The following is a 21,573-nucleotide window of genomic DNA, read 5'->3' as shown; positions in this document are numbered from 1 at the left end:
CATAGGATTTTACTAATTTTTATTAAATCCTCCTTACTAAGTTTTCTGTATTTCTAGGAAGATCTGCCTATTTATATTTTTATAAAAGAAAGCCCAGCAACGAAGTCAAAAGTCTTAACATTTACTGATGAAAGCAAAGACAACTTCACACTTTTCCACGTAAAGAAAATTAGTTTATCTCATCCAAAGAAAAGCTTGAATAACCAACAAGGCATTACAATATGCTTCTGATGTCAGAAAACTTGCACCGGTGCAGATAAGGAATCAAGGAAGAAGATTTCTTCATCCTTGCATCACCACTAGCATGAATATGGTGCATACATTTTATCTTTTAATTTAGTTGCTCCTGGAGTCAAAGTGGAATTCAGCTCCAGATTCACATGCTGATCTAAAATGCAGCTGTCTAGAGTAGGCAGTGCCTCATTCTCATAGTATAGTCCCAGCTGTTGGAGAGCATTGACCAGAAAAAAGTCGCTTATCTGAAGATGAGATAAATCTTTCTACCTTTGACTACATTAGGAACCCAGGAGCTTGTTCCGCATGCAGACCGCTAACTTCAGAGTGTTAGGAGCCAGATCACTGTCTCAGAGGTCAGTGCGATTGACTAAGCAAAGGTGCACTCACTTTACCTGAGGGTGTTGTAGCGGGCCTTGAGTTGTTCCTTCACAGGGCGACGAGTCATGTCATAGGTCATAATGTCCTATTTGCCAGGCCGATGTGGATGCATCAGGTAACATTTCAAAAACTCTGGATGCCTGTGTTTACCAAACTAAGTTGAGTCTCCATTCTCTAATGCATCTGGAGCTTCATTTCAATGCTCACCCATATCTGCCTTATGCCATTTAAGATACTCCAGGCTATCTGACATGTCTCCATGGGATACATATGATATGGCCTCTAAAGGAAGTGCATCCTCTACTGTGTGGATAGTGTTGGTTGGGAGCCAGGCAAGTAATCTCCAAGAAATGATGACCCACAGCTAAAAAAATCTGGCAGTTTAGTTTTTTTTAAAAGCCGTGGCATAGTTCCCCTAGAAATCTTAAAGACTCACAGAGAATTGCAATACTATAAACCTAGCAACCTGCATGAGGGGGGAGATTTGGAGTAGAAAACTCCTTCTGTTTAAACTTGTGTTACAGGCTTCATATTAGTTTTGCGGTGAGTTGGACTGAGTGTGGATGATCTCTTATGCCATATTCACACTGCAGAGAGTTTTCACATTTAAATTATGAGGTTTCTTCCATTGATAGCAAAAAACATGTGGGACATGTTGTGATGTCCCACCCTGAGGGAAAGGAAGCACCCCAGTATTCCTAAATGCCCATCACTGAGAAGGAACAACAAAACACAGAGAGTCCACAAAAACTTACAGTTTTATTAGTAAATTATACGTTTGGAAGGGAAATTGGTGTAAGTTAGGCCCTTACAGTATAATCCACATGGTGGTGGATTTTGAGTAAGGGATAAAGAGAAGAGAAAGATATTAAGGAGAGAAAGGAAGGAAGAGAAGAGGGAGGGAGGGAGGGAGTCCAGTCCTAGCTCCAGCATCAGTCCAGCTGGTGGAGTGTCAAGGATCCTGAGGGCACTGCCCAGGCTTATCTTTTGGGCTATCTTTTTGTAGATAAGTTTTCCCATCCTGGAGCTAGGTTTGTCACTTTCCATGCAGATTAGTTATCACTCACACTTTGTTCTTCTAGGTCTTTCTGGAAGTGAGTCAGAGGGCTTTGGGGCTCTTTGGTGGTCTTGATCCCCCTGACTGGATCAGCCTTTGGTTGACAGTCCCTACCTGTTTCTCAACCTCATTCCTGTGCCTGCGCTGTTCTATGTTGTACTTATCTCCAGATAACCAGAACAAGGACATTTATCCCAGAAAAGTGCTGCCCTGTCTGTACGGCCCTCTTCTCCAGCCACATCCTGTTCTTTCTCACAGCATGTTCTTTCCAACAATCCTTGATTGGCACCATGACTACCCGGCTCTTAGTGTTTGAGACATACATGTAAGTGTACAATAAAGCAAATAAAAGAAGCAGATGCCAGGTGTGGCCCTCAGCCATAGTTGATGTGATTTCACATATACAAATCCTTGACTAAGCTTTTCACTTTCAACAGCATCGGAGGGAAGGACAATCTTTGTGTGTCCTTGGGAGGGGTGTCCAGTAAACTTCCTCAATCCCCAGATTGCGTGTTCTTGACATTAACAGTAAATTGTCCAATATGGTGAAAAAGTCGATTTGTTCAAACAATGAGATCGATCTGAATTACAGGAACTTTGACAGGGGTCTGATTTTTTTTTTTCTAATATTGAAACATTTTCTTGGTCTCCAGCGTGTGAACTTGTTCTGTTTTTCTTCTTTTTTGTGACGCATAAATATTTTGACCTGATCATTTCAACAACAACAACAATAATAGTAAATGCCTTGTGCCCATCAAAATAGCTCATCCCTTGGCCCTGGTGTAGCTTATTGGATACAAAATAGAAAAAGAAATTAGAAAGCAGAGAATAAAGGCATCTTTGGGATGTAAGAAAAAAGTTTGTGTGTGTAAGGGGCACAGGTTTTGAGGGTTTAGAGCCTGTCCATTAGCTTTATTTGGAGAAAGGTAAATTAAAACAGTGTTGTCCTAAAAGACAAACACAAAGCAGTATGTAACATGTTATAAATTATTACGCCTTATAAATATAGAAAGTTTTTACGAAATATCATAAAATTAAAATACTGAATAAGGATTTTTATTAGTTTCTTGTCTGTACTTTCAAAATAAAACAAAAAGTCTTCTGACATCTGATTAAGTGAAATTTTAGACTGTTTCATTAGATAAAGAAATCACGTTGTGCTTTAATCAGTTTCATTGTTGAATTAGATACCTTCCAGTCTTAAAATAGTAACATAATTGTAAAGTTGTCAGTCTCAGGTTTCTATTTGAACTGATTACACTTGATAAAAATAACAAACCATGACAAATAGCAGGGCTAGGTTTCAGTAATTCACTGAAGAATGTCTCTACCAAGTCTTTGTGGCAGAATGTCTTGTTTGCAGGACAAATGCAGAGTTGAAATAACAACCCATGAATACCACTGGTGAAATGGCTATGTACACAAGGTGAATGCTAAAGTTTTCCCTTCTGAATGGACCTTTTAATCCAGGCATTATCTAGACTCTGAAAAAGTCTTCAGTGGCCTTACGTACAGATTAATGAGAAAATCTGAGACTTGGAGTTGGGCTATTTGCAGAAACAGTTTTCAAGATTTACTGATGGTTGACAAATGCCATTTAAGCTTTCAAAGCCATCAATATGCTATTGAAAGGGATTTAGAGGGAAATCCTCCCACTATAGAAGATGAGGACTTTGAAGGATCTCGGTGGAAGCCCTTGGTCTCCCCACCCCTTCAAACCTTTCACTGGCTTGCTTCAGCATATAGAGCTCTGAAACGCGTGGCTATGGGAAAGGGGGGGGAGGCCCCTTTCAAAGGCGTTTGTATATCACTGAAGGTGCCAATCTGCTTTTGTTCAGGCATGAGAACTGAATAGAAGTGTTTCCAGAAAAAGTCTCTTGTGCTCATGGTCAGCTTTTCAATGGGCTTTCTGCTAATAGATTTTTAATATGGGAGCTGGAAATAGCAAAATACAAGTTTGAAAATTTTATTGAATTGAAATACTGCCCAGGAAAGACTCTCTGCCCTATTGCATCTGTTACTGATGCTACCATTTCCTTCTCTAACACTGTCTCTCAAAGAAAAGTAACCTCATATGTTGTCATGTGACAAGATAAGTCACTGAGCATTGAACTTAATTTTTTTAAATAATGTCCTTTTCTCCACAGGCATTTTAAAACCTGTTTCTTTTCGTTATTTAAAAACTCACTTTCAAACTGTATGCTTTTATTAAAAAATGTTCATTATTAGATTTGGTTAGGAAAAAAAAGACCCCTTAGATAATCACACTTTTGTTGAAGCGGTTTTAATTTAAGATCAGGATGGCTTGAAGTCCTTGCTGTTCTGAGTCTGCAGGATTCAAGACGAAAATTCCGAAGAGCTTAGTAAAATTGTACAAATGAAAAAGTGGCAGAACTCTCTGCGCAATTCTGGAGAAAGGGTCTCTGGAATCTCTGGTGGATTATGCAAGGATATACTGGGGCTTTATTCATGAGGTTCGCGAGAAATTTGTGGTTTTCAGTCAGAACGAATGTGCACAAACCCCCCTCTGTGGTCCTTTTAACAGCGACAGTATTTATGCATGGAGAAAGATGTGGTGGTGTCTTCTTCAGTCTGTCACAAGCACATGAAAGTTGAGATCCAAATGCCAATACCATGACTGAGAGGGACATCTTTTACCTCTAATCTTCACACCACTCCCCACATGGGATGAGAGAACAAAACCAGGATGTGGGCTGCAGTAGGCTCTTTATACCCAGTGTGTGGTGTGAAGAAGAATACCACTGTGCATCCCACCAAAGCTAAACTCCTCATGAAGGGAAGGCAAAGCTGACTGGATTCTGCAGAGCGTGGAAAACAGTACAACACCTCTCAGCAGAAGACTCACTTCTGCTTAGTGAGTGCCTTAACTTTATTCCTGTCCTATATTTCATTTCTATCTGCACCATTTTCATACTGGCATCCATTTTGCCACCATTTGGGCGAGGAGTGCAGCAGTAATGGTATGTGGCAGGTACTGTCTTGTGCAACGTGACAGGCGGTCATCAGCAGCCACTGTCATGTGGGAGGTGGATGCTGAGGCGTTCATTTGTGCTACTTGTTCATTGCAAAGCAAATGAAGCCTACAAGAGATCTCCCAGATCATCTAAGGCTTCTAGTTCCAAAATGTTGGTGCATGTTCACATAGAAAGAACCATCTGTCATGCCCCAGTCCACTTGGTGGGTTTAGGGGAAGGTCATTTGATTCCCTCTGGATGGTGCATGAGAGAAAAAAAAAAATTCTCAAGAGGTTCAATAACAAACTTTTACTTGCAAACTTTAGAACATTAAGGTAGAATAAGGTACGTGGCAAATTTTATAACAATATTCAGACAAAGTAAGGTACTTCACATACTTTAAGTTAGCAAACTTAGCCAACTTTAACTTATTCAGACACAACATGGCACTTACTAAGGCATTGACTAGAATTTTTTTAGGCTGGCTTAAAATATATTTCGAAAAGAAGTTAGGAGAAGAAAGAGAGAGAGAAAGAGAAAGGATAAGAGCGAAAAATATTACCACCCACAGATACAGCGATGAGAATTGATTGTTGCAATTTAGATGTCCACCACAGACTTGATCCGTCAGGGGTGGGGGAAGCCCACGAAGCACAGAGTTGAATGGGTTAATATACACTTGGGCTTGGTGGGAATGCCCAGGTACCTCCCCTTGAGGTGGACTTTTACACTGACTGTTGCAACTCTGTGGATCGTGCGCAGTCCTCTGGTGGAAGGCCCCAGAAATGAGTCTAGGGATGCTTCAAGTGTCTTTGTTGGTTTATGACACCTTCTAAGACATGAGAGTTGTGTTTGATGTCAGCGTAGTTGAGCCATTATGCCCCATCAGAAGGGATGAATACCTTCAGACCTACATGTGAATGTCCCAGTATCTCCCCCATGGGGGAGTTTTCCAACTCAGCCAGTAAAGGGGAGGACATTGGCGTGATAAAAAGCACTATCCCACCTCACAGGATCTGCTTATTATTGGCCTCTTCCCTTATCTGGCCCAAAACACAGCTTCTTGCTAAAGGAAGATTGATTTGTCATGGTCGTCCTCTGGTGCTCATGCCCTCTGCAGCTGGGCTGTTGCCTTGCACATCATCAGCAAAGCACTCACTGCTTTTGCAAATGGCTGATTGTTTGAGCTATTAACCATTAACATTTCAGTCTCTTAAACCATCACAATGCAGGTTATTCTTAGTAATCGTTCTGGTTTCCTAATGGAGCTAACTGGAAAACAGAACTTGATGTGAAAGAAAAATTGAGCAAAAGCTATGGAAAAGAGAGGGTGAGGAAGGAAAAATGAACAGAATCAGCTTGTCACTTTGAAAAAACACCAGGAATGAAAATTAAGTACCCAAATCATTGAAGCAGGCATGACAACCAAACAGGAAACAAAGAGAGGCTGTAACAGCAGAAAATGTCACACTTTCCTTTCCTTACTGGCCCAAACCAACAACATCCTGCCTTTAACTCAACAGATTTCGGAAATTATAAAAGGACTGAAAATAATATCTAGAAATCTTCCCAGTGAACCCATCAGTACTGCATGCACTACTGCAGACAAACCAACGTGCTGTTGCATAATTTCCACAACTGTGAAGTGCTGCTATTGGGTAGAACCTGGCATTAGGAACTTGTAGGCCTGGGATGATATCTTCCTCCCATGGGAGTCACTGGAAGTTTTGCCACCAGCATCAGTGGAGCCAGGTGTTTACCCATGTGTGCTGACATTGACTTGCTATATTAGAAGTTTTAAGATATGTAAATAATAGGAAAACTGATTGTTTCCAGCATTTTTATAGCATTTGGAATAGCTAAATGAAAGACATCTTGGAAAGTTCATTTTGTGTGCAAAAAAAGCAGACCAGACGTGCAGGATAAGGGACACATTTATTTCACATATGCACACAGGTGCAATAGAGTTGGCAGCAACAGTTTATATTTGGTAAAGGTTTGTTTTGGCTACTGATGTTTTGTGGTATGGTTCAGTATTGTCTCCAGGAAGATCCAAAACTGATACTTGAAGCCTGAAACAGGGACAGTGCAGCAGATTTAGCTGAAAAGCACCAGTTAATTGCGTGCCCTGAAGGGATTTTCTGTTGATCATCATAACAATCACAAGAAGTGATGGGTCACGGGCCTCAAAATGAGGTTGCCGAACAGTGGACTATGTAAACTCTCTGAATAAAAGAAGGAAGCAGGCATCATTTATTCTGGATCAGAGTATGCTGCCCCCACTCTTACTAAATATTAGTTTGTCATCTGAACAGCCCAACTGATCTCAGTAGAAATAGTTCTGAAGTATTTTACCTCTGCGTATAAATTGTACAGCTCTGATCCCAGTAATTTCAGTTATTGTAAAGGAAAATAATTTATCTAAAGGGATAACGTTTATATACTAGAGGGAGCGCAGCCCTTTTCCCTGAAGATTGTGCTGGTATAACCACCCGGAAAACACGTGCCAACACATAAGATGTCTCTACCAAAGATTTCTCCTTGGTAGGGTGACTTAATGCATCTCAGCCCTGCTCCTTGACCTGAATTGTTTAAAGCTAGCTCAGGTATTTTGGTACTCTGCCTGTCTGAAGGGCAGCTGATCAATTACAAGCAAACAAAATGTGTGAAGACTAGGTATGAGTCATGTCAGTATAAGATTAATGACCTGGTATTTATGTATATTAAGGCTGTTTTAGACTAGCCCTTGTGAAGGTATCTTATGATGAAGGTGAATTTTGATTACTTAAGGAAAAAAATAATGACCTGATGGAGAAATACAGTGGTTTTAAGTACATTATCTCTGTAAGAATCAAGCTATGCATATTTCTTGGCACTTACTATTGCAGAAATTTGGGTGTTCAATCTATCAGGGAAAGATCTGACAGCTTTGTCATTCCTCTGAGCTCTGCAGGAGGTGTCGGAAGAGGCTGTCAGCCATCCGGAGCTGGCAGATCTGGAGGCCTATTGTATTTTAGTGAACAAGCTCTGTCAGACATAAAGGTAAGATATGTGTGTAAAAAAAATCCTCAACTTTTTATATCTGAAAAATGTTTACAATATTTACGTTCTAGGCACAGGATCACCCTGCATTACTCTAAGCCAAAACTGCCAACTGAAATAAAACAATTCTGCTTCACCTTTCTTATTTGAGTTTGTGGAGGTACAAACAGCAATGTAGTGAACCAGTTCAGGGAGCTGATTTGGATTAAAACCAAATTTTTTCCTGGTGGATTTTTTTTAAAATCCAGGCCAGTTGCCAACTCTGGTTCAACAGCATCCTCACAAGGAATGAGTAGTGATGGGCTGGGGTGGGGAGATCAGGAGTAATTCCTTTGGTAGCAAGCATTGAATGAAATTGAGTGTGTTGGTAATATGACATCCCTTGGGTTGTCCGTGCAATTCAGAGAAGATTCTGTAAATAATTATTTCAGCTAAGCAACAACACAAAAATGATCAAATTCATACTTCAGAGAAGAACTGTAGTAGGTGTGATACAGCGTAGCATCATTTTCCTGCCCTGCATACAGAGCTGTGGTGCACAGATTTCTGGAAACTCGTGTTCACACCATCACTGTTGAAATGTGTTTGTAGCAAATGCTCTCACAGCCGTTTGTTTTTTAATCCTTGAAATCCATGCTGTGGAATTGAGTTGAGACAAAGTAAGACCAACAAAATCAATGACAGAGTATATCTTGTTATGAATGAAATCAGGCTAGTCATAAATAATTTCCACTCTCGGCAGACTCACTGAAGTAATAGTGGATATTTTGGTGAAGATGAGTTTTAAAATTGGCTTATGTAACATATAATCTGTGATGTATATAAGTTGCAGTTGGGTATTCAGCTCATTTGGCTATATGGTTCATAATGCTTGATTTAAGAAGTGTGTACTTTATGACAGTATGTATTTTCAATCTCTGTCTACACTCACATATATTTTGAATTAATTTCTGCTGTAGACAAGGTGTAGAACTCATAAACTATGCCGTGCTTTTTGTAGATATTCTCCTCTCATATAGATAGTCATAATTTAGGAACAGCTTCAGAGGTATGAAATTATAGACTGGGAATTAGAAGGAAATTGGACCTCAAATTTCTAAAATGGATGAATGTGTCCACTCATTCAGAAAAAAAAAAAAAAAAAAAGGGAAAAGAAAGGATTTTTTTCCTATATTTTTGTCATTTTTGGAGCAAATAGTTATAAAAATAAGCAGCTTCTGGAGGGGCAGAAAATATTCTGAAACTGAGAGAGGCCAAGCGTTTTTTTCTCCAGACTTGGTCACTTCTAATAAATATTGTTTCTCAATTTAGCTGTACTGTTCTTCATCAAAATAAAATAAACAGTACCTGATAAACAGGTAATGATGAAAACCACAACAAACACGCTAGTAGTTGTCTTCATAAATTACAATAAAACCTGATATTTTTCTGTTTGTATTGTTCAGTATTTGAACAAGACAAATCATGTATGCAGTACTCATTTAATATTTGAATTTGTTCAGCAGAAATAGGTAATAACTCATAAAGTAAAATAATACTAATACAATCTGTGGGCATGGGAGGAAGAGAAATTCCATTCAGTCCTCTTTTAATTGCTCTTACTGGCTTATATATTATAAAATACTCCTTATTAGTTATTTATGTTTTTTAATGTGTGAGTTAAGTACAGTAAATGACTGATGTGTTCAAATGTTTTTATAACTTACTCTGGTAACTATTACTTAGCAAACTGAGTCTTCAGCATCAAATGAACAACCATGAATCAGCTTTGAAAGTAAGTGGCTAATTTCATCTAGGAAGCATTATGAATTTGATATACAAAAAAAAGCAGAGAACCAGAATCTTTGTACCTAAGGTGAAATGTCAAGTACTTAGGTTAATTCAGCAGTGGGTGTGTTTGATGTGATCTTTGATTTTTACTTTGTGTTTTGACCCAAACTGTTTGCTCTGCCCTGCTCCCTCTGCTGGAGTGTTGGATAAACTGAATGGCAAAATCATTTCCTGAAAAGATTAATCATGCACATACTGTTTGCTTTACAAATGTTCTGCAGCCTAGATATAAGTAAGACTTTGATGGCTGTTTATATGATAGAATTGCCTATGTTCAGGAATAATATGTGCTGTTTAAAATGACTCTATTACAGAGCTTCTGCAGTAATAAGCCACTCTGCTGTCTGTGACATCAGAGGTTCGAACCCACTGACAGGTGTTGGGAGTGCAGAATTCTGGCCAGAGCATATTTCTTACTTTGTGTTGAATCCAGATGTGACCTAACAGCCTAGTTTGCCAGGATCCGATGTTATGGGCCAATACACAACAATAGAGAGGAGATGTGGACAGAGCCCTCTTGGTGTTACTGGATCACCTTTGAGGCTTCCCTAAGTTCAAAGTGCCTGATCCTTTTCATATATGTCTATTTACAGTTGCAATGGTTGCGTCTTCTGTAAGCAAAATGCACTGCTAGAACAAGCACCACTGGTGTGCCAAGGAAAGGAAGGAGAGTGAGGCAGGCAGCAGGAGTACTGTGTACTGTCTGTGTACTGGCATAAAAGCTCTTTGTGACGTGCGCAGGCACACATATTCTCAGTGCTGGGTCTATTCTCCGGTGACCACACATCATCTGCTTTCCGCAGGGTGTGTTTTAATACAAAGGTGTTGAGTCTCTGGAAACAGTGAACTTCAATGTCAAGTAACAGAAATTTTCTGTAAAAAATGTGTAACAAGCAATCCTCTTTTAGCCTTGCATCACTTTGTAAAAGTATAGCATGGGATCAGTTGCTGTTAATTCGCTATTACATGAGGTAATGAATTTTTAAATACTTAATTTTAGCATTTGTCATTATCAATGTGCAGAAGGGTAGAAATATCCATGCTATTGCCACTTGTTATTTACCGTGAAAACCTTGATAGTGAGATTTTCTGTTTTGTGTAATGTTTGTTATAACTCTCTCCCTACTGCTGCTTCCTGCAAATCTACCACTTTTTCTTCCAGAAGATTTTTCCAAATATAAATATGTACTCTTCAAATGTGAATCATTTAGTGGAAATTCACACCTTAGTCATAGTTTACTACAAAGTCCTTTAAAGAACCACAGATGAAGTTTGAAGCTACTTATGAGAAGGAATGCTATGGTTTAATTTGCAGAAAGTGCTAACAGTGCTTATTTTTGTGTGCTCATACTCTATCCTGTGTTGCTCTGCATGTGTGTATTAAACATGCAAATACATGACTAGGAGTTTTCATGATGACTTTGAAAGATAGTGTAATTTAGGAACATTAAAATGAAAAATATTATCATGGTTTTCTGAGTCTGTTGGCAGCTTATGCATCGCACTGGTGTAAATGCCATGGTTGGACAGTGTGATCCATGATCTAATGAAAAGGGCACTGGACAAATCATCATCAGTGTTGGTTTCCTTTTCAGATGTTGGTGTATGAACATCTGTTTGACTGTGAACATGTCACACTGCCATTAGGTATCTTGATTTCTCTTCTGTAAATTGATGATAATTCTATTTATTTATTGAGACCCTCAAACAAAAACATCTATAGCAATTTACTTGTAAGAAATAGGAACTACTACTACTACAGTGTTGACGAATAGATTTAAGTAGCTGTAGCAGATGAAGATATTTTTCATGAAAGCTAATGAAGCATTTGCATTAGTAGATGGCACGTAGTTAATAGCTAACATATTCTTCCATTGTACAGTGGAGCTATTGTTCTGCCAACAGTAGAAACAAGAGTTAAAAAGATAGGCACAACAAGGGAAGAAGAGAAGTAATATGCACCTGTTTTCATTATTTTGTATTACTACATGTGAGCTAGTGTCAAATTGTGCTGTAAATTAATTAAGGAAATTGTCATAGTTTAGAAACTGTTCTTAACTGGTAGTAACTAAGGGAGTACATTCAGTCTATTGTCAGTATTTTATGAAAGTGCTTTATCTTTCAAAGACTTCCATAAAAATAATTGTTAATACATCATGTTGGGATAAGGCAGGCTTAGAAGAATCAAAATTAATAATCCTAATAATAAGTCTTGATCATTTTCTAAGAATCAAGCAGGTTGCAATGGTTAAGAAAATAGGCTACAAAATTGTATTAGACCTGCAATAGGTAGACAGGTTTGTACCATTCAGTATAACAGATGTTGAGCCCAATAGTAGACTGGCAGGTTGATGAAAGCCAGTAGAGGTTTTGTGTGTATCCCTGGAGAGATTTTTGTTCTCCTTTGAAAGACGTGAGTATAACATAAAAACTGATCTTCCAAGATGAATAGTCACTGAAACGTTTCTTGTAATAACAGCTAATAACAGGTTAGCAACTCAGCCTCCAAACTCATCTGTTAAGTGTGAAGAACTGGTTCACTTAACTTGTTTTACTGGCTTTCTGGAATTCATTTTGAACTCACTATTAAGATGGTAGCTGGATGTTTTTTTTCAGCACATATATGCATGGACAACAAAATGGGGGGGGCGGAGGGGGGCTGTTGTATTTGCCTTCTTGGGTGCTGTTTTGCAAATGCTCAGAATTTGCCGATCTGCTCACCAAGAAAAAACAGATAGATGCATGGTGGAGTTTGCAATATTTTCTGGTTTTCAAAGATTTCATCATAGATAGGATTCCCTTAGCAAGTCACCAGAGGCACAGCATGGTGATTGATTGGCACAGGGTGTAGTTAAGATATCATTATAGTGAGCCATGTTGCCAATGCAGTCATTGAAACAAAACTTCTAATTTTTTGAAAAGATGAAGTTGCATTTACTGGTATGTTGCTTTTATAGTCAGCAGTTGGAAACAGGCTGCAGGAATGCTGATGGGAGAACACACGATATGTCCATCTGACTGTTCAAAACAGTTTATTGCCTTTTCAGTAGAATATGGCAGTTCACGGTGCAGATAGTTTTCACAAAGGTAGATCTGGTACTATTGCTGGTTATATTAGGAGCGTTTTAAAACAGGGTGTACTCTTACTGTGTTGCTCCTACTGACATCAGCGGGGTTTGTATGTGCTTTGATGGTGGGAGACAGGAGTAGTTCTGTTACGCTGAGTTATTTAAAGGTTTTCAGTAATGTAATAATTCTGTGTTTTTCATTGCTGTAGTTTGTAAGAGTTTACCAAGATCCAGTATAAAACCAGAACAATTCCACTGAGGATAGTTAAAGATCAGTACCTTGATTTTAATGTTTTTAAGCATTACAATGCAAATGCTGACGTGTAAGCCGTCTTTCATCCTCTTCTGTTTCCTAGAGAAAGCAAATTGCTGATTTTGGCAGGCTAGCAGTGAAAGCAGAAATCAGAAAACCTGTTTGATGCACTTCTTGGGAAGAAACCATTGCAGGTGCAGGACATAAGACATACCCATTGCAAGTGTTACTGGTTTTCATAGTAATAATGTGTAATCCTGTAATTTACCAGCTAGCTCTTTCTGGCTGTTAATTGTGCTTTATCTAGCTAATGGCTGTAAGTCTCATCCTAGCTATGTCTTCTTGGCAGTAAGGTCCAAAATGCTGGCAAACCAAAATGCTGAAAACTTCCTTTATTTGTCTCTAGAGCACTGTGAGGAATTCCTACTCAGAAGCCCAAATTTTTCATATTGCTCATACGAGACCCAGTGACCGATTGCCTTGCATTAACCATTTTTGTTTGTCTCACATCTCCAAACATCCCCCCAGCAGTAGCTCTGGGTCATGGTACTTCTCTCCCTTTCAGTGAGCAAAAATTGGATTAAATGCATCTATGGTGATTCTGATCCAGAAGAATATTCTGAATCTAAAAAATGAACTACTGCTTTCCAATGTAAGGGATGTGTGTTTTTTTAAGGAGAAATAATGCCACCTGTTTAGGTAGCTGATACAGTTGGGAAAAGTAGAGGTTTTTTATTTTTGTGCCTGAAAGTTTCTCAGTTTTTCCAACTGTATCCGCTAGGCTCATCAAATGCATTACCTCTCCCTACAGTAGTTGCCCTTATATTCTTAAACCCTTATAGCTAAAAGAACAGCACATTGCCAACATAGACTGGAATGGCCTGTGTATTAGTTGCAAGTGTGTTAAAAACTAGTTTAAAAAGACATTGTTGATCAAAATTGGGAAATAATTTCTGTTACATCCACCATCTCTGGAAGTATTTAAAAGATGCATGGGTGTGGCACTTAGGGACATGGTTTAGTGACCAACATGGCAGTGCTTGGTGAACGGCTGGACTGGAAAGATCTTAAGGGTCTTTCCAACCTAAATGATTCTGATTCTATGAAATATGCATATGTAATGTTTAGGACTTTTGTTTTACAAAAACATCTTTACATGCTATGTTCCAACAAAAGAATAATCTGGAAAAGAAGTAACCAGAAAAAAAAGTAGCAGAAGGAATTTATTTAACTAAAAAGAGTTAGCAGTTGCTGCAGTGTACACTGGGAAAGAGGTTCTCCTCCATCATATGATGTGGAGCACATACTTTACCACATGACTGAGTCCAAAAAGGAGACTAGGACATAGGAGTTCACTGCTGGCAAATCCAGCTCTAGGGTCTAAAGATGTTATTAAGAAAAACGCACGTATTGTTGATTTTCTCCTTGTGCATCAAAGCACATAAGGAAAGCCACCTCCTCTTATTCTAATCCTCTTAAGATATTAAGGTCTGATCTGTAGATTGCTTCTGACTGGTTCATCATGGGGTCCTGTGGGTGATACAAGCAGACAAGTACTGCTTGCTAGTAACAGAAATTAATATGCTAGAAAACCAGGTTTTCTTGGTCAGCTAGAGCACTGGTTAATGCTGGTTTTGTAGAATGCTCTAAATACGTGTGTATCTGAAGATGAATCATTCCCATCTTCCAGCAGGGCTGGTTTTTAAGTCTAAAATGTGATTTGGGATGTTTCCAAAACCCCATTAAGACATGTGTTGAAAATATCACAATCAAAATGATCTTGTTAAAATATTGGGTTTATCTTAATATTCCATAGTATGTACTTCACTACCTGGATGAGTATTTCTTTCGCCAAATAAATCCACGTTTTTGTTCCTTTGCCAGAATAAACCCTTTGAGCCTTTATCAAAGTAAAAGGGCAATAACCTGCTAAACAGTATGAAAGAATTAGGTGATAAAGTATTACAGTAAAGAATGAATTTAATAAGTACACATTTCTCAAATTATACTTTGATTTTGAAGTGAATGCAGAGACCTTACTCAACAGTGATTTGATAATTGTTATAAAGTATTAACACATTTCCTTTATTTCAGAATCTCTATGTGAAGTATGTTTTTAAATTATACATTTTAAAATTCAGCAAAAGATCAAACATATATCAAGCATATATTCTGTAATGTGAAACAGACTGTGAATAATAAGAACTAGATGGAGTAGGCATAGGATGCCTACCCAGCAAAGTACAGATAACTTATTTACCTTGTAAGCTCTCAACAGCTGGAAGAAATAAAGTTATCTAAATAGTAACCAAAGTAGCTGGAAACTATAAGCACTGCTACAAATGCATAGATACGTTTAAATAGTGGGGAGTTTTAAATTACTATATAACATTTGCATAAAATATGCAGGTCATTCTTAATTTTATTTTAAGAAACTACAGGAATTTTGTTACAGTCATGTAAGTTGGATCTTCCACACAGAATTTTATTATACAGTCTGTTTACAGGTTTTGTACTTAATGAAAAGCAATTATAATGGTACTGTGGGGCATGAGGAAGACAATGGAAAACCATGAAAAAGCAAGTTAAGAATAAAAAGGTATTATATGAAATTTAGTGTAAAACATAGTTTGAATGAGCTCTGACAGAGCTGATATGGCTAGTAGTTTCCTGTACCAGGAACTACTGTGGAACCCCAGCAGGAAGTGTGCTACAGAGCGGGATCACATTACACCCTTGTTTTATGGTTCATTTCACTTATTTAATGCAATTTGACTACCTGTAACAAAAGAGCACTCAAAAATTGCATGTTTATTATTTGAAAATATATCATTTCTTTGAGTCAAGTTGGGGTTTGGGGACACCTGATGTGCCTAATGTGAGGCAAGGCAAATCAGCGTGACCATGCAGCAGGTTTACAGCAAAGGCAAAGTGATTCCATAGTCATGAAATATAAAGGATGTTGCAGGTAGTCTGTATTGGTATGCTTTTGCCTGTCTGCTTTAGTAAACCAAGTGTACTATGGTGCTACAACAAAAACAACAAAATTCATAGTAGTTTTTCTTTACTACTCCAAGTAAATTTTAATACAATACAGTGGTTTATTAAAATTATGTTGACTAAAAGGGTTGTTTAGTGTTCCAGATGATTTATAGAGAGTGATAAAACATTCCAGAATCTCTGGAAATGAAGAACATGCTACAGACTGTATTTGATTTCACAACCCTATGTTCATACGAAAGAAGAATGTTTAATGTGCTAACTAGATAACGATTCATCAGTACTGGCAGAGGAACTGATTTTTGTTAATGTAGCACTGAAAAATGTGTGGAATGAACAGCTGGATGCCACAGTTGTGGCATGCCATATTAAGTCTGTGTCTGTTTTCCCCTACAGTGATCTCAGTATGAACAACATTACTAAGCTGCCCTCAAACCCTGTGCACAATCTCCGCTTCCTGGAAGAGCTGTAAGTATCATTGTATTCTTGATGGGCATAGTCAGCGCTAGACACATTCCTGTGTTTGTCTCTCATACTTACTGTGGGAACCAGATAAAATGGTGCAGGAAAGCTGTCAGCCTGACACTTTTGACACATGCGGAAACACTTAGTTGAAAAAACCCCAATTGCTGTGATTCTGGAAATGAACTTGTAAAAGAGTTACCATGAGGCTACAACTTCTCTAAGCAGAGACAGAGCCAAACAAATTAAAATTTTTAAACAAGAGTTGTTTAAAAGAGCTGGATTGCTTTTTGGAAATAGTTAAGCAGCAGGATATTAAAAGTTTGAATACTGGCTCATGTTTATTAAAATCACAAGTAAAGCTGTAATCAAAACCAAAACCTGCTGCCTCATTCTGCCTGTGTCAAGGACAATTGAGTCCACATTTCATAGTATCAAGGCTTCTTGTCCTAATCACTTTTAATTACTCTTTCCTTACTCTTAAACTTAGCGTCCCTGAAGGCTGACTGTAGAATGCAGGATCCTGCAAAAAGCTTAGTTACGCTATCTAGTACGTTCACGGAGGGAGAAAAGTACATTGCAAAAACTAGCTGATCAAGCACAACATCAAAAGAGGAATGCTGGCTTGAAGTGATGGTGACTAACCAAAAGTGAAAAGTATTGTGCATTCATGAGACCTGGATTTGGCAGTGACTCTAGTTATAATGGCCCAGGCTTAAAAGAAAATTTAGGTTTCTGAAGAGTGATTGAGACTCTATAACTGGTGCACCATAGATCTTGTGGAAAAAAGCTGGCGCCTGTATTTGTATGAGTACCTCTAAATGTTGATTAAAAGCCTTTTATGAAACATGGTTTATAAGTTCTAAAGTGAAAGTCTTCTGTTTTATAGCATGTTTAGCTGCTAACACACCATAAAATCCACGTAAGAAATGCAGAATCATTGTACTGCCTTTCTTGCAAAGACAGGTCTGTTTTAAGCTATGAAATGTGTACAATCCTCTGCAATTTAGGTGGGTATTGCTGTGACAATTTTGGTGTCCTTGTTAATGCTCCTTTGAATTTTGCCAGCTGGTCTTTCCAGGTGGCATCTATGAATCTATGAAAAAAATAGATTATTGAAACAATTTTGTAGTGCTAACTTTGGAGAATACCCTATTTGCAAACAGATTTTCCTTTCATGACTTATTTTTATTACTGTTGGCACTCGTATTTAGAAAGCTTTACTTCTTTTCAGTCTCTCTTTACTTATTTCTTTGATTGTCAGTATCTTTCTCGCTGTTAGTGCAACTTTGGAATATTGTAACAGATATGAACATGACAGAGAGATGTCACACACCAAGTACGTATGAAGTGAATCAGGCCACAAAGTCCCTGCTTGTGGACTTCTGCATAGTGTTCATGCTTGCTTGTCCAATTTCCTGTCAATTTTAATAACCCTACTAAAACCATCCAACCCAAAGAATTAAAAGTTTGGGCTTTTCCTGGAAGGAAATTCTAATACCTGAAGCCAAGTTACCTTCACTGTTTCATTTTATGGTCCAAAGTTAGATGACTCAAATAGCAAGACTTAAGTCAGTGCCTGAGAAGCTATTCTGTAGTCTGTGTCGTCTTCCTGATCCAGACCTTTGAAAATGTTCTTACCTTCTTCTTGTGCTGGGCCTGCTTTTTCTGCAGGCCTGTTTAATATTCTGGAAATATTAAACCTTTATCCTTACAACCCTCTGTTCCAAATCAAGTAATGCCAGTCCTTCACTGCTGGTAGTACCAGAAAGGTATTTATGTCTTTACTGTGTTTTGTTTTACATATACATAGTCAGCCTTTTTATTTGTTTTGCACAAGCCAACAATTTCCATTTCTCATTAATTTAATGCTGTTTTGTGAAACCCTTCCAGTTTGTATTCCCTTTTAAAATAAGCATGGAAAACTGAAGCCTTTGGAGATGTGAGGCAATTGATTACCTCCTCTTGTTGTGCTGAGAGATTCTTTGGTGTTCGGAGACATACAGTACAATTCAGCCTAGTATTACTTGGAAAAAAATTATAGGCAATGGAAAGGGAACTGGATGTTCAACTTTGAAGTAGGGGTAACAGCCATTGTTGTTCTCATGCTCCCCTATGTTAATTTCTGAGCAGTGATTGTACATACGAAAATTATTTTTCCCATCCAGGCATTGCCATATGATGGTTTTTTTCTAGCTTACCTGGGAATTCTGTGTTTTGTTTATGTGGCTCAGTTAAAAGGTGCTATTGAAAAATATAACTTGGCCTGTAACACAGACATTGTTAAAATAAGATTTTATGAGATCTTTACCAAAGCAATGTTCCATAAAATTAAAATGAATTTTAGCAATGTCTGTCTGCTCTTCAAAATACAAAAACAGCAGGAGCTTAAAATGCATTTTTTAGGGGTTTTAAGTGTTGAAAAAAGTGTTACTAGTACCTCTATTAGAGATCTGGTTCAAAAATCTGATAAAAGCCAATGAATGGTCCACCTAAGTTTCAGCTTAGATGTTATATCCTGGATGCCCGGTTTAGCCATACTAGTAAGTCATTACCCCAAAAGAACTAAGATTCTATTAAGACAGTTAGACCAATTGTTTTGCCTCCAAAGCAGTGATATATAAGCCAGGTCTGTTCAGCCAGTTGTGAACTTCCATGCTGAATGTGATCTACATTTACAGTCAAGGTTAGACATCTCTGCACACAGCATTCTTGCAAACTTGATGATCGTGCCTGGTATTTATTCTTAACCAAAGACTATGGTCACTGAAGTACAACATATTGACAGTATGCTGTATTTCTGAGGTGCACATTCCTCTGAAAATTTTGGAAAGCATTGAACTTTCTAACTCCCAAAAAGTTTAGTTCTGAGCAGGATCTTTTATTTGTGAAAATGTTGGACCTTTCAGGCCTAATTTTTTCTTAAAGCATGTATGATGGAGCTCCCACCAAGAAAGAAATATGCTTCAGCTGCTTGATTATCAACAAGTTGCTCTGCATGAACTTGTACAACACCATTAAGTTAAATTCTTCATTATAAATTCAAAATAACTGCAGATATTTATCAGTCTGACCAAGTCCAAGATTCAGTCTCATGAGGATTATTTGTAGACATGTGACATATGTCATTTTACAATATGCATAGAATGCCTTTACTAATAGAGCAGGGAATGAGAGTAATACATGGAAAAAAGGTTTTTTAAAGAGCATAAAGACTTACCCAGGGTGAGACTCTTAAGAATTTTAGAGTGTGCTACATCTGAGTGTAGGCCTAACATTTTGTGATTAGTAACACTTCAAAGCAGTGCCTGAAACTGTTTTATTTTATAAATTAATGTCTCAAAAGTGAGGAAGAAAGCCAATAAAAATTTAAAGCTATTTGAATCAGGCCTAGCTGTAAAATCTCTCCAGCTATATATATATATCCACATATACATACATATGCATAAATATATGTGCAGACACCCACACGTGCACATATGTAAGGCTTTTACTTTAATTTTAAACGCAGGAACATTCCACGGATAAGCAAAGCTCCAAGTGATTTTTAGTAAATTGCTATTTTTCAGGAACTTCATATCAGTGTTTTAGTAAAACAACAACAAAAGACTGTTATATTGCAATTATTTTACTACAGAGCAGGACAGTCCCAAATAACTTCTTTTTCACAAAATCAAGCAATGAAGTCACCCTAAATTAATTGCAATTTACATACAGGTGCAAGAGCATTTTTGGACACCCACATGATTATTTTAAAATAATCTTAAAAGGAATTTAATATATATCTACAAAGTTTTTCAGATTGATCTTGGCATTATTATGGAAGTCAGGCAGAAGTGCCTTTAAAAGTACATTTTACTGTAATATGGAAGTGCAGAATTACAGATAAAATATATAATAGATGTATTCTGTGAATCTTACCATTATTTGTGTTGAAATACCTTTATACTGCAGAATTGGTTAAGAGGCTCCTGTATAAATGAAGTCCTACATTACCAGGCATGATCCATTTCCATCTGTTCTTATTTATTTTTTTCCTTTCACTTCTCTCTGTGTTTGCTCTTTCTTCCTACAAAGAGGTTTTCAAAGCTGTTAATGGGAATTAGGTATTCTTTTCCCCACAGACTCTGAGCAGTGGGACTGAGATCTCTGGTCTTTGAAAACTGAGAGCATTTGCTCCTGGGGGTCCTGTACAGTCTTTATTTTTGTGCTGGTGCAGGCACATTGTGACTAGCTCTGAAAACAGATTCTGTACTTTTTACTGTTAAGTAAGCTGGTGTAAAACATGAAAATGCTGCAGCCATAGTCCAAAAATTTTTTGAGCAAGTGAGGAATCTTGTCATTTACTTCAACAGTCTTGGAACAATATGGTTAAATACTACAATCTTTCCCAAAGATTAAGCTGCATAAATTTGAAAACCTCCAAGGCAAGAAAGTAGAAATGCCTGCAGCTGCAGAACTGAAGTAAAAATAGAGTGTCATCTATTGGTCTCAAACTGTCCACACATTCCAATGTCACTTCAATACCAGTTTTACAGTTCTTGCACAGCAGGGTTTAGCAGAGCTGTTCCTGGTAGAAATTGGCTTGTGTCACTTCCATCAACTAAAGTTTCAAGAACTTTTCACTGCTAAGTGACATGATCCCATAGATCATATCAGAGCTGTGCACAATTTAACACATAAGTTGTGAATTCAGTTTCTTCCTATAAATTATTAATTCGGTTTCTTCACTTCACGTGTGCATACATGTAGATCAGACAATGGCACTGTGTTCGATATGTGGTGTTTTTCAGTGAGAGGTGCCTGTCACCAGCCCAGCAATTGGCGCATTGTAAATTCTGTTGCTGTAATAAACTTTGTTCATGCCTCGGGACTGTAGTTTCCCAGCTTTGCTTTAATACAGAGCTGCACTCTAAATCCTGACAGAGGAACGTGCACCAGTTTTCTTGAAATTAACCGTACACCGGTAAAAACAGTAAGAAGATATTTACCTAATTAATCAGCAGGAAACAATGACAATAGTTTTTCCCCTAGTGTTTGCTTGCTTGCAGAGTTTTAGTTTACTAGGAAAGAACAAACCTGAGCACAGAAGATCCTGCTGTATGAGCTAACAACTTGTAACCTTTACACCCACAAAAAAGGGCCCTGATGTTCTGGAGCTGTCACTGCCTTTGTTGCTGTCCCTTTGATGCCACCAAAGCGAGTAACAACAAAGAACTCGCCCATGTGGATGTGTCAGCCTGACATCCTCCAAACTGCCCTTTTTGCTGT

The 21,573-nt window shown here is 38.0% G+C and overlaps 1 protein-coding gene across 8 annotated transcripts in view; it reads left to right on the top strand.

Moving 5' to 3' along the window:
- Positions 1-21,573, top strand: part of LGR5 (leucine rich repeat containing G protein-coupled receptor 5) — an 88,970-nt gene that overhangs the window by 21,043 nt on the left and 46,354 nt on the right. For 4 of the 8 annotated variants that reach the window (XM_039391327.1, XM_039391328.1, XM_039391334.1 and 1 more), the window contains exon 2: positions 16,237-16,308. In XM_039391327.1, the coding sequence (XP_039247261.1) occupies positions 16,237-16,308 (72 nt within the window). Of the gene's footprint in view, positions 1-7,635; positions 7,690-10,199; positions 10,491-12,943; positions 13,035-15,391; positions 15,440-16,236; positions 16,309-21,573 lie in introns of those variants that run through there. The other 4 variants (XM_039391331.1, XM_039391332.1, XM_039391329.1 and 1 more) reach the window with 4 other exon arrangements.

This window comes from Pipra filicauda, unplaced genomic scaffold (genome assembly GCF_003945595.2).
Source record: "Pipra filicauda isolate LSUMZ 115617 unplaced genomic scaffold, ASM394559v2 scaffold93_size3172892_pilon, whole genome shotgun sequence".
Classification (NCBI taxonomy): domain Eukaryota; kingdom Metazoa; phylum Chordata; class Aves; order Passeriformes; family Pipridae; genus Pipra; species Pipra filicauda.
Note: the sequence above shows the minus strand (reverse complement) of the source record. Positions and strands in the feature narration are given on the sequence as shown.